Source organism: Scleropages formosus, chromosome 9 (genome assembly GCF_900964775.1).
Source record: "Scleropages formosus chromosome 9, fSclFor1.1, whole genome shotgun sequence".
NCBI lineage: Eukaryota > Metazoa > Chordata > Actinopteri > Osteoglossiformes > Osteoglossidae > Scleropages > Scleropages formosus.
In genome coordinates this window covers 25,972,164-25,985,411 of record NC_041814.1, presented here as the reverse complement: position 1 = coordinate 25,985,411, position 13,248 = coordinate 25,972,164, and the positions used below count along the sequence as shown (strand labels likewise).

Here is a 13,248-nt window from a genome sequence, read left to right as displayed (position 1 = left end):
TGAACAACGAGTACTTCTTGTATGTTTATTGAACTTTCCATATACTGTTTACACAGTAATAACACTGTAGGCTGTAATCTGCAGCTCTGTTTTATAGCAGCAAAGTGGTATGGGGGAAAACAATTGTTATTTGCCAGACAATAAATAATCTGTTTCTTTGGATGATGTAAAATGTTAGGAAGTTTACGAAAGCTGCAGCGTTAATTTCTATTTTACACAGCTTATACACAAATATATATGAATTATTCTGTCTATATTTATACAAATACAACAGTAGTTTGTAAAATAAAATTTAAGTAAAATATACATGATTAGCAACACAAGTGTATAATCACAGGATGGCATTTGCTGAAATGTGATGAACGACGACTAAAAGGCTGGAATGAAAATTTCCCTCTGAATGCAATTGCTCGCTCTGCAATGCACAATCCTCTCCAACGTGAACACACGTCAGTGTCAGTGACGCCCCCCCTCCCCCTTCCCCAGTCGATTGATGTTCCTCCTTCAGTCTTTTGCTTTAATGAGCTCTTAAGGGAAGCAATACCATCTTTTCACTCCTTCTCGCCTCCTCATGGTCCAGTCCAGAGTGTTAGCTCTCGAGGGGGAAACTTCCTTACAGTTTACCTCGACAAACAGCAGCACGGTAGGAAAATGAGGGGGAGTGGGGGGGTAGGAGTTGGAGAGCAGGAACAGGATGTCCTCTCAAGTGCATGTAGGTGTCTGGTGACATTACAGATCAGTCCATAAAAGACCACACAAATCACAGTACAAAAATATATGGTACAACTAAGCACAATCTCTGTCCATTCAGCTTAATTTGATACTTTGAAAAAAAAAATAAAAATACATAACAAGTTAAAAAAAAAAAAAAGAAAATAAGAGGTCTGTAGCACCATTAGGGGCTTTTCTGAAGAATACATTAGCAGCTTGATCCATTACCAAAATATTGCAGGAGTGTTTCTAACATACACATTCAATATGGTTCACTTGGTACCACCGAAGCTTATACTGAACGTAGACATGATTTGCTAAAGGTCCGTGTCTCTCGCTGAAGGATCTCTGATTCCAGGGGGCTGCCACTGCTTGCAGCAGACCATAGGATTATTCATACGCTTTTTTGGGATTTTTACTCAATTATAAAACCGATGCAACGGAAACGCTGGTGCCTCGCAGTTCCCGACTTGTTCGTTTGGCTGCGTGTATGTTCGAATCCGGTTCAAGGGGTGCAGAGTTCACATGTTCTTCCCGTGTTTGCAACCCAAAGACATGTATGGAAGAAGGCAATGGTAAAAATCACTTCTGTACCCTCCCTTACCATGAAAGCCATGGGACTTGTCACTGAGACCTGCAGTAAACGTGACAGAACATGCCTACCCAAGGAAATTGCGGATATCGTATTTAATGAATTTATGGAAATGATTACCTTTTAATTAAAAGGTAGACTACATGTTCGCAACTGTGAAGCGGAGTTGGACACAGCAGGACACCCAATTAGTTCACAAAGTAACTCACTTATTAGGAATAAAGTAATGTATATACATTATAACCACTTTATACTAAAAAGCCGGCATTTTCTAGCAATATCACTGAAAATTATCAATCCATCCATAATCAATAACAGCTTGTCCAGTGCAAAGTCATGGTGGTATAGAGTCTATCCTGGAAACAAAGGGTGTACACAGTGGATGGCACATCAGTCCATCACAGAGCTATGATAGACACACTAATAGCAATTTAGATTCTCCAATGTACCCCAAACACATGTCTTTGGATTGTGGGAAGAAATCTGTACAAACACAGAGAGAACCTGTAAACTCCACACAAGATGAGCAAGATTCAAACCTACGTCCAAATTCATAGCCCAGGAGAGGTCTGGCACAAGCGCTACCTGTGGTGTCCCTGTGCCACCTGTTGAACTTTAACAGTTAACGTTAGGCGACTTTCAGTCGGGAACTCATCGCTACAGAAGTGTGTGACATGCATTCAGTTTTTCTAGAGACTAAAACCAAATTAATTTGACAGAAATCACAATCAGCAGTGAAACCAGGTGGATTACTCAGGCAAAACAGCAAACATCCCATTCTCAAACACCATAATGTATGTCAGTGGTGCCAGAAGTGGGATATGGGGTTTTTGAACGGACATCTGTCCCCTTCAAAGAGAGACACAGAAGTTCTGTGCAAGTAAAGCAAAAATGACACTCTGATAGTAAAAACACTGTAAAAACTGTACCAGTAAAAATAGAGATTTTTTAGCATTGTATATACACATGTTAACATTTTCCTAGACAACTAAATATAACATCTAAAAAGGCACACACCATTTATAATAAGGGTTCTTTTACAATAGAAATGATTATGGGACAACTCAAAAGGCATCTGATTTCAGAAAGTGCTATAATTCAAATATGCCCAATATACAGGCTTAGCAAGCAATTTTTGTGAAAACCACCTTCAAGGTAATTTTATAGCAATTTCCCAACCCACTTTATAAGAATAGCAAGGAGGACAGAAAGAAGACATTCAACAAAGCTTTCTACTGCATGATGTAAGATGTGGCTCATGTGGAATTATGATTTAATTTGTTGAAAGAAAGAGCAACCTATATTTTAAAGCTTGTTTTTCCTCATTTTAATTTCTAGGGGATTATAAAATTGGAGCTTGAAAACAGCATCTAAAGTGCTTAGTAATGGACACAGAATACAGCGACTTGTGACCTTGGCACTGCTGTGTGCTTTTTTTGTCTTCAGGCAACACTCAAAAAATGTGGAAAATATTTTATTTTTTATATATAAAAAAATATATATATTTATTTGCACCAGTTTGCAGGCATGAGCTACTTGAGCAAAATTTAATTGGGTCAATACACATTAAAGTGATTAAACAATTGAGATGTTTGCGCATGTTGGGTGAATGAAACTCATGGTTATCATCTTTAGCAATAGGTGTGTGTCCCTTCCAGCCTTGTCAATCAGTATTGCGTGAGGCATGGTCACAAATCGCCTGTGATCTTCACTGTTAATCAAGTGACGTCACAAATCTGATCATGACAACCGTTTGTTTTGTCAGTGCATCACTGTAAAAAGAGACGGAAAAATAACCTTGATTCGGATAATATTCAGGTGTACTGTATGTGACAAAGGCAATATACACAAAAATAAGCCTAATTCAGAGAGGGAGTTACTCCAAGCCAAATTTTCCTTCCTTAAATAATACAAAAATCAGACATTATTCAATCAGAGCAAACGCACATGACGGGGACAGTTGAACTGCACTAGTGAATTTAAACAAAATACATGCTTTCTTTCTCAAAGTGTTCAATATGTGTCACCGCCTTTCTGCACAAGCACTTTGATGAAATTGTAATTACGTTGTGGAAATAACGTTAGAAGGGAAAACTTACACATTTATGATTAATATCTTGCAAATTTGCAATGCAGCGTAGATGTGTTTTAAACAAAAGGGGGGGGGGGGGGGGGGGGGGGGATGCAACAGAAAAGACAAAGGAGGCGAAGTGAAGAAGTCGCCTTTGCCAAATTCCTGCACTTGTTTAAAACGCTATCTGCAAAGACTGATTGGTTGCTTTTCATTGGAGCCACTGCGTTAAAGTGAATGAGGTCCAGAGTTGTGTGTGAGGTTCTGTTAAACCGTCTCCCTTTATACGAGGCAAAGTCATTGGCAACGGGCGTGAACTGAACGTACAGCGGACAGGAGGAGAAAACCGGTAACGTAGGGTAAAACATGCCTATCATCACATGACAGGGTTCTGAACAGCTCTGACATTAAAAAAAAAAACTGAAGAAACATGGAAATTCTGCTATTTAACCATCAGTCTTTTTTTTTTTTTTTTTCCTTTTTCTTCAGTCTCACGCTGCTAAAATGCAGACATAAAAAAAACATTCTGGCAACAAAAACCATTTCTGAGTGCTATAAAATGACGAAGGATCACGCAAAATGACAACTTTTCAAATTCTCTCTCTCTCTCTCTCTCTCTCACACACACACACACACACACACACACACACACACACACACACACACACACACACACAGTGCTATACACATTTAAGTGACATTTTTCAAATGGGTTTTGACCAGACCACTTGATTCTCTGGCACAAGTGTCGATTCAAGGTAACCGAGTCGAGCAGAAACTGCGTCGCCCACTTCGATGGCAGATTCTTCTATTACAGTATCTCGCACAGAAAGTGTTGGAATGTCATTTGGTTCTTGAATGACCAGTACTGTTACTGTGAAAATAGAGACTGACTGTATCCTTCATGCCAATGCTTCAAATGCAGCCTTTTTTTTCAGTGCTAGAAGTTCATGTTCTATTCCAGATAAATAAAAAATAGCTAAACCCTGTAAGTGACCACAGATATGATATTAGCATAAATAGGCAATATGTCACGATAAAGTAACTCATTTTCTTTCATTGTCTCGGCATCTGAAGGAATCTCAGAAAACTCAAATACTTTTTTTTTTTTTTTTTTTTTTTACATGAATCAACACTGCATACCACGCCAAGCCTCTTGAAAACCCTACGAAGGCGATGCCAGCTCCAAACTCCTAACCCCGATCAGTGCAGCCGTCTCACTTCTGACCGCCAACACTCTGCCATCTAAACACGACGAGCTCCCTTGAGCTCCAGCTGGGTTCTTTGCGGTATGTTACTACATCTGTCTTTTGTTTTTGTTTCACCAATGCATATTTTGATTGCATATGGTTCCCAAAGGCTATCTGACAGGGGTAATCTCAGCCACACTTAGGCAACTTCCCATGTTCCCCGACGCATTTGGATATACTCCCTAAATAACACAACTGGGGGAAAGAAGTGCTATATGGAAGTAACTAGTTTCAAAAATGTGTTTGCAACGTTAAATCATCACGTGTGAAAAGTGCTTTCTTTTGCTCATGCTTTGAATTTTAAGTGTCGGACCACTTAGAAGTTGAATTACAATATAGTACATTAGCGCACCTGTTATCCCTAAAGTGTTTTCCTTTACAGCATTAACAGAAAACAAGAGTAAGAAAAATTTTAAGTTTGTGCCTGTGAATCAACTAAGTGTTGGTGTTTTACTGCTGATTGACATATTTTACAATATCAAATTACATTCATAACATTCCAGTATTTGCAAGCACTGTGCCCCACCGCGGCCAATGCTCAGACATCTCCCTTGTGTCACAAATGCCATTCCAGCGGTCAAGTTATTGTTAGAGTGTGCCACTTTTCCGGGCCGCGGCATTACCCAAACACCCAAAGTTTTATATAGACGCGCGCTATAATAAGCCAGCTCCACCGTGACCGTTTCCGCGTGTGTAAGCACAAATGTCCTTCATTCACACAGACACACAACACACCTAAGAATGAAACTCAATACACATTCCCACACAGAAAAAAAAAAAAATCAAAATAAAATAAAATAAAAGAAAAAAAAAAAGGTAAACTGAACAGCCACAGACAGGCCAAACCACTATCGTTTTGCAACCCTCTGGATACTCCCAAAAAGTCTGTAGTAGGATTAGTCAATGCTTCTCATTATATCTGCCAGCCTTTCTCTAAAAATATCTACATACACACTCACAGAAATACACATACGCCCAAACTGCTTGCAGGGTCCAAATATTTGGAGACAACAGCTTTTTTTAAACGTACACGTGAACTATGATCTTATTGGACGAGAGGAAGAGGAGAGGATGACAGACTGCTCAAATTACCATTATGTTCAGAGATACGACAGTATTGACAAGCAGGTCACCAGTATCCTTATTTCAGCCTATACTTTACAGGTATGATATCTCAAGAGCAGCATTATATGGAACAAAAAAGGAACAGCAAAACAATATTCTACTTGGCTCTCACGTTTCTTTGTTTTTGGTTTCAAAGGTACTAAAAATACTATCATATGGGCCATCATTATCCGTACCTTATGATTCTAAAAAGCTTGTAGCTTCAACTGGACTTTAGACCTCAGTAAAAGTGCTATATGTAAAATTTAACGACTGAACTCAAATGGAGGTAAAATAACTATTAAAAAAAAAAAAAAAAAAAAGAAAGAAAAAATCACTGCAACCAGATTACTGTCAAAAAACACTTTTGAATAAACATCTTAAAAATGTTTTAAAGACAATGGAATTCACTGCTGCATAATAAAAATCAGCCGTCGAAATGGGTGTTTCCATGTTATATAAAGGTCAATGCTGGTCTTCCGTGATCGTGAAATAATTATTTGCAACTTCAAAAGAGTCATACAAAACGCATGGGCTGTACCATTTGGTGGAGCCAAACCACATTTCTATTCACTAAATTGCTATACATGTATAAATATGTATTTCAATGTATATTGAAGTTAATAGCTATACACCAACATACAAAGATGTGTAAATTTACACAGAGGTACACACACGCATACGTGCACCCACCTCACATGGACGCTCATGCGTGTTGTATATTTGTATAGACAGATGCATTTCAGAACATGTTACTGGCTTCGTAAAATGCAAAAAATAAGAGACTGAATGACAAGAAGAAGTCATGTTTGGCAGATACATACATTTAGTTTGTTTGTGGCGCCGTCCCGCTCGCTCACTGAAAGGCCTGGTGGAAACGGGGCAGCGTGGTGGTGGTGGTGGTGGTGGTGGGCGTGGAGTTCAGGCTGGACGCAAAAGAGGACGACAGCCCGAGGAGGGTGGAGCCGACACCGCTGCGGGGGTCCGGGGGCTCCTGGGGCTGCGGGGCCAGCTGGGGGAGCGAGAGCGCCTCCTCCTGGGCATAGCTGAGGCCCAGCCCCACGCCGTGGCCCGAATGGCCATAGGGGGGTCCGTTCAGAGGAAGGAAGTTGAACAGCTGGGAGAAGTCCAGGGAGGAGGAGGAGGAGGGCAACGAGTCGCCGGCGGGGGCCACGGCCGACAGCTTCGACAGAGAGACGTCCTCCGCCGTCTCGTCCAGCGCCCCCACCTGGGCACCCAGGTCCAGCTTGGAAGCGGAAGGCTGGCTGTCTTCGGCCGACGGCGGCAGGTTGCTCTGCAGTTCCATAAGGTAGGTCTCTATTTCTCCCTTCAGAGGCTGTTCCTTTCCCGGCGCGGGCGCCGGGTATGAGGTAGAACTGAGTGGATACTTCAGCGAGTGCTGGTGGGAAGGGTGGACAGGGGATTCATCATCCAGCGGGCATGTCAGCCCTAGGGCCAGGGCCGCGGACCCCATCTGTAGCAGGGAGCCTTCGGCGCCCGTCGGGCCGTAGGCGCCGAGCTGCAGTCCCCCGCCGAACGACTTGGGCGCGAGCTCTCCGGACAGCACCGCGTGCAGCTCGTCCTTGACCGGTGGCAGGAAGCCGCAGGAGAACGGGTCCAGGAGGTCCACGGGCTCCGACTTCACCCTGAGCAGCTCCTGCGTGTGGCTCTTCTTCACGTGACGGGTCAGGTGATCTTTGCGGCCGAAGCGCTGCGCGCAGTACTGGCACAGGAAGTCCTTGCGGCCTGTGTGCACCACCATGTGGCGCCGCACGTCCTTGCGCGTGTAGAAGCGGCGGTCGCAGTGCTCGCACTGGTGCTTCTTCTCTTTGGTCCCGCCTGACGACTTGCCGGCGTGGGCCTTCAGGTGCTCCAGCAGGACGCCTGTGCTGGAGAACGTCTGCAGGCACACCTTGCAGGTGAGGTCGCCGCTGTTGGCAGCGTGCAGGGCCAGGTGGCGCTTGAAGCCCAGCTTGGTGTTGTAGCTCTTGCCGCACTCCTCGCAGGAGAACGCCTCCTTGTTGGGGTCGTGCGTGTGCAGGTGATTCTTCAGGTGATCCTTGCGGTGAAACATTTTCTCACAATAGTTACACTTGTGGGTTTTCTCGGGAGAATGAGTAGCCATATGCCTTCGAACAGAGACATTTTTCTGTAAGCGGTTACATTAGAGAAGCCTTTCACTTATTCTTTCAAACACACGTTATGCACAGTGGATTTAATGCTTTCAAATGAACTTCCGTGCAACTCATCACATCCATTCAGTGCCAATAAATTTCCGTTACCTTTGAAAGGGGAGGGAAAAAAAAAAAAAAAAAAAGGACACGCAAGAAAATCAGTCCACGGGTCAATACCAAATGCGTACACCGCTGTAATTCTCCACATATACTCCTTCCTTCACACCACTACAGCCGCTAAACACTTCAAAACTCACCCTGGTGCCAGGAGAAGAAACGACACCTACAAAACCAACTTTCACCGTTAAAGGTTGTTTTGTCTGCAGCCTAACTCAAGACACAGAAGACAAACGAGCAAACTGAGGTGTAGCGACCGGCTCGGCGCAGACGTGGCCGATGTACCTTAGCAGCTTGTACTTAGAAACAAAGGCCTTGGGGCAGTCTTGGTGCGAGCAGCGGTAGGGCCGCTCCCCGGTGTGCGAGTAGGAGTGCACCTTCAGCTTTTCCACGCTGTTGAAGGCCTTCTCGCACAGGTGGCAGGGGAAGTTCTTCCCAGGCTTGCCTTCGCCACGCTTGCGCCTCCCCGCCACCACCGCGGCCGCCGCCGGGGCCTTCTGGGTATCCTTGACTCTGTCTAAATCCCCAGGAATTACCGTGGCCATCGCGGCCTAGGGCAGGCCTGCGGGCGGGACGGGGGGACTTGGGCTGACGCGGGAGGCTTTTCGGTCTTCAGGGATGCTCTCCAGTTTCACACGATTGACACCACAGGCTCCGTGCTGCTTGGGAATGTGCAGAGAAACACAAACATGGTCACATTTATCAGTGTTAAGAGCGATAATATGGCAACTGGTCATTTCATACGTGAACTACAGCAGCAATTAGTATGGAGATGGATGACTTTTCACACAACCTGGGACTTTTCTCTGTGGTTTTATAAGCTAATAGTAAGAAAAAGGACTGCCTGTTATTCACACAATTAAGTATCCATCCATCCATCCATCTAACCACCCATCCATCCATCCATCACCAACTCTTCAAAGCAGGGTCATGATCTTCTCATGTCTAGATGGCACGCTACTCCAGCACAGTGCGATCCATTATCATGTTGCTTGTAAATGAATGTAATAATTATATATACAGTATGTATAAAAAAAAAAAAAAAAAAAAAACTTACTAGACATATCATCATGTAAGCCATACCTGATGGTAAAGCCAGGTGCTAGTCTTTGATCTGCTCATCTAAATATACTTGTCGGGAACCAAACATAAGTACTTCCCATGGCTGCAAATCTAAGAAGAAAAGGAGAACAAGTATCAGTGCTGTGTTGTCGGTTGTGATTTTTTAAAGAAAAAAAAACATTTGGGAGTGCAGATTTTATAAGTTTACAATAAATCATTAAAAGCAAAACCTCTGATGTCAAAGATATGTTTTTATTTTCAGACTAGAAAATTGAAGTTGTCATAAAAAAAAATTAAAGAACATTTAGGATAATCTACTAGTTCACTAAAACAACAGGTTCTTAACATAGAGATAAAACAAACAGCTTAACAAGAAGTTATTGAAATTGAACAACTATATATAAAGTGATCTATAGGTACACAGGAGTATTGTAGAAATGCAAACGCAAGTCTGGAAAAAAAAAAAAGTTTAATTTCACCCTAGAAATGCTCATTTAAAATATCAGTATGACAACAAATGCAATTCCTGAAAACACAAATCTTAAAACTGCTGATTTTGATTGTTTGCGCATTTCAGTACCTACACATTGAGGAAGCCAAGATAATCACATTCAAAGCCTTGCATCCAGTTTATATTTAGTCCATATTTGCAGGAAATTATAAACAAATTAATCCACAACACATTCTCTGAAAATAGGATGGTACAGCCAACTACAGAAGTATTTTAAGAGGAAAAGTGGCTCCTTTGTGTCAACAAGGCTTTCTGTTCAATAATCCTAGTTGGGAAACATCCTTCTGCAGCATTTTTCCACCGGCGATGGCCGCAACACACTGCGTCCGAGTCACACCGCTACACGTGTGTGCTCGCCAGTTCATGCTCATATATCATGGTAAAATATTCACAAATTCCAAGAGAAAACAAGACTGGATGTAAAGTAGGACAGGGCGCCAGTTGTTCCACTTGAGCAGGTTATAACATGAACGTGTATTAATAAAGAAGACCTTTGCTGTTGAAGATGTCTGGGCGTAAAGCAAAATCCATTAACGGAAAGTTGTTTGCCACATTCATAAAGTTTATCCAAATTGTAAACACACAGGGGGGAAAAAAAACCCCGCACACATCCATGTTCATGTAGTCAGTCTCTGAAATACAAGATTTTGTTAGGAATAACAAATTCCTCTCTGGGTGACACAAAGCTATTGGATATGACTGTTGCTGTCATCGTTCTCTGAGCCAGGAACAAGTCATCTCCTGTTGTCCTCCACTAACCTCCCATGTGCACCTTGAAGTAGAACAATTCATTACGGAAAAGCACACGACTGGCCAGATTCTGAGATGACGTCCCACACGTAAAGGATACTTCCATCCTCTACTCAACCGCATTCTCTTCGTAACATATTCTCAAGGATTTCTAAACAAAACAAAGCCTTTTCAAACAACTGTTCTATCCAATTTTAATTCTGTTGTTTACATGGGCAATGCTATTCATTATTTGTACATTTTCAAAAAAAAGAACATTATATATACACACACACACACACGCTTAGTGAGAATTTGGACAACATAAGTGTAAATAATCCCATTTGGAATTTGTTATGCACCATAACATAGAAATGTATATTTAAAAAAAGGTTTAAGACACAATAAGAATATTTTAATGCCACTGAGAAGTGTGTTTTCCACTAAATTAAAATGATGATTTTATGTAAAGTGACATTTATGTAAAGGTTAATTTTCCTGAACAGAACACATATTCTATCTACAAAACCAGAAGTTCTCTTCCACAAAGATAATATATAAAAAAAACAACAAATCTTAAAGATAATTAAAATTACCCATGCCCATGAATTGATTGCAACAACACAGAATCTGGTTTTGCAGTATATAAATAAACTGTACAGCAAAACAAAAACACTTCATAACTCAATCTGACATTCAAAAGCTTTGAGTGACACATCTTTCATCAAAAAAGTTTCAGAAAAAATAATTAGTCCTGAATCTATCTGATTTGCTCATAACAGTTTACCAATTTTTAACCACCTGATGAAGCCATTCATATAAATACAGTTTGATTAATCAGGTTTATACTACTTAAAAGCACAAACTCTTGCAGTACAGTAAAATCTAGATTTTTTTTAGAACTATGTAAGTGACAGCATTTTGGGCTTCACCAAAACATTTTACAGGGAAAAGCCCAGGAACATCTCTTATTGGCATTGCAAAAACAATTTGAAATTACTGTACGTTGTCATGTGAAAATGTAAAGACACTCTTTGGTCTAAAATCATGGACACACCTTAGAAAAAAAAAATCTGTATTCTGAGATAGAGTTCCATTTTTTCCGTAAAACTTATGTGAGCACTTCTCTACAGTAGAATTGCTACAGACATTACTGTATACATAAATAAGGCAGAAATTGAGGAAAAATTGTGCAAACACAAAACATACTAAATCTTGCATCAGTGTAACAAACAAGCAAGAAAACTTTGCCAGGAAGTTATTAAATCAACTAATTTAAAGAACAACAGCATATTGTACAGAATTTTGCATGCCTTCATTCCTCAAACTAACTCTGGACTTTCTATTAAGGAATAATTTCACTTAGACATTGTAGTTAAAAATTATGTTATTTGCAATTTATTATCTTTAAAACCCATTGTGTAATTTCAACATCAATGGAATGAAATTATCCACTTTCTTATAAAATGTCAACGCAATAGTGTCCAATGAATGATTAAAATTTTTCAAGAAAATGTGCATTATATTTTCAAACCAAACTATCTATTTAAAAACAAAGATTTTGTTTTTCAGCTAGCCAGTATTACACTAACAAACAAACCATTCATACATAAAAATGCTAATATAATTGCTTAATAATCTTTAACTGAAGAAAGTATTTTCCATCAAATTCCAGGCTTTACATTTCTACATTTATCTATTTGACTGCAAAGGTAAAAATAAACATTTTAAATGTATATTCCCAAGCAGAGTAAACCGATAAAATTTAGATTAATATAACTGATAATTATTAAAGATTTCTAAGGTAAGTTCTACATCTTATCAGACACATGGGGTGTTGCAGTTTACAAATACTGTACAAAGAAATACCATCAACAGGATCTTGTGTAGAGCAGTTAGTTCACTGTTTTTTCACACCTAAACCATTGCAATGTCCCCCAAAAGTGACCTGTTACAAACAACAACCGTTTGAATTCATTGCTGAAAAGAGGGACAGTTTTTTTATAGAAACAACTTCATAACAATACAATGTTGGCTAAAAGTTCTGACTCAGATCAATAATTCCATCTTAATTTAGCACAAGGAGGAAAGAAAGTTTCAAAATTCAGCCAATCTAAAATTCACTTTTATATTAAAATGTTTCATTTTTTTGTACACAACAATGTGCATATATAATTTCTAAAATAATAATAATTACAAGGAAACTCAAGCAGACTACCTTCACATCCAAACACATACTGCACAGCAGCACAAGTCACACCTCTACCTGAAACATTTGCATGTAAAACTGCAATAATGGTTTCTATATAATTCACATTAAATATTTAAAAGAAAAGAAAAAACATCACAAGGTAGCCACCAGTATCTAAAGAATGAAAGGCAATCCAAATAATGGATTTTACTGTACAGATGCAAACTGTGTAATGTAAATGTGATTTTACCATCACTTTTAGTTATGTTAGATGTGTTTTAAGTGACATGGTCTTGGACTAACTTATGGCAGCAGTTGCACAAGTGTGTCTGCTGAGTGTTACTGTCTCTTTAAGATGCCAAACTCCCAGCTCCCACGTGAAAGTAACATCGGCTGCACTTTAAAACACACTGGAAACAAAAATCACAGCCCTGATCACCCACGCGTGGAAGGATGGAGGCTGCGTGGACCGTGTGGCACTCATCTGGATATTCCGACACAACAGTCGGGATAAAATAAATGCGTCAGGATGAGACAAAGCAGAGCAATGCGACGTGACCTGCATCTGTGCATCTCCACGCGTGGGGTCGCAGCCCAGGCTGGAGTAGAGCAGAGGCACAAACACTGCAGTGATGTCCCCACTCTCAAATTTTCCATAATGCATTTCCAGCCCCCCCTCCCCGCCAACATATCACCTTACAAAATAAACTTCCATAACTGATCACCCTCTATAAAC

General features: G+C 40.6%; 1 protein-coding gene across 2 annotated transcripts; it reads right to left on the bottom strand.

Annotated features, from left to right (window-relative positions):
• Positions 1-6,584: 6,584 nt before the first annotated feature.
• plag1 (pleiomorphic adenoma gene 1) lies at positions 6,585-8,564 on the bottom strand. Of its 2 annotated transcripts, none has more exons than XM_029255098.1 (2): positions 8,305-8,564; positions 6,585-7,857 (listed from the first exon to the last, which is right to left on the bottom strand). In XM_029255098.1, exons 1-2 carry the CDS (start codon positions 8,562-8,564, stop codon positions 6,585-6,587), a joined length of 1,533 nt encoding a protein of 510 aa, XP_029110931.1. The 2 variants fall into 2 exon arrangements, with proteins under 2 accessions (XP_029110931.1, XP_029110932.1); XM_029255099.1 differs by having other exon boundaries at positions 8,397-8,469.
• Positions 8,565-13,248: the final 4,684 nt, after the last annotated feature.

What these genes read in the sequence shown, in the direction of transcription:
- plag1 (XM_029255098.1), bottom strand. Translation starts at nt 8,564, where the DNA reads ATGGCCACGGTAATTCCTGGGGATTTAGACAGAGTCAAGGATACCCAG. An exon ending in TCTAAGTACAAGCTGCTAAG is followed by an intron (nt 7,858 to 8,304) that starts GTACATCGGCCA and finishes CTCTGTTCGAAG; the next exon opens with GCATATGGCTACTCATTCTC.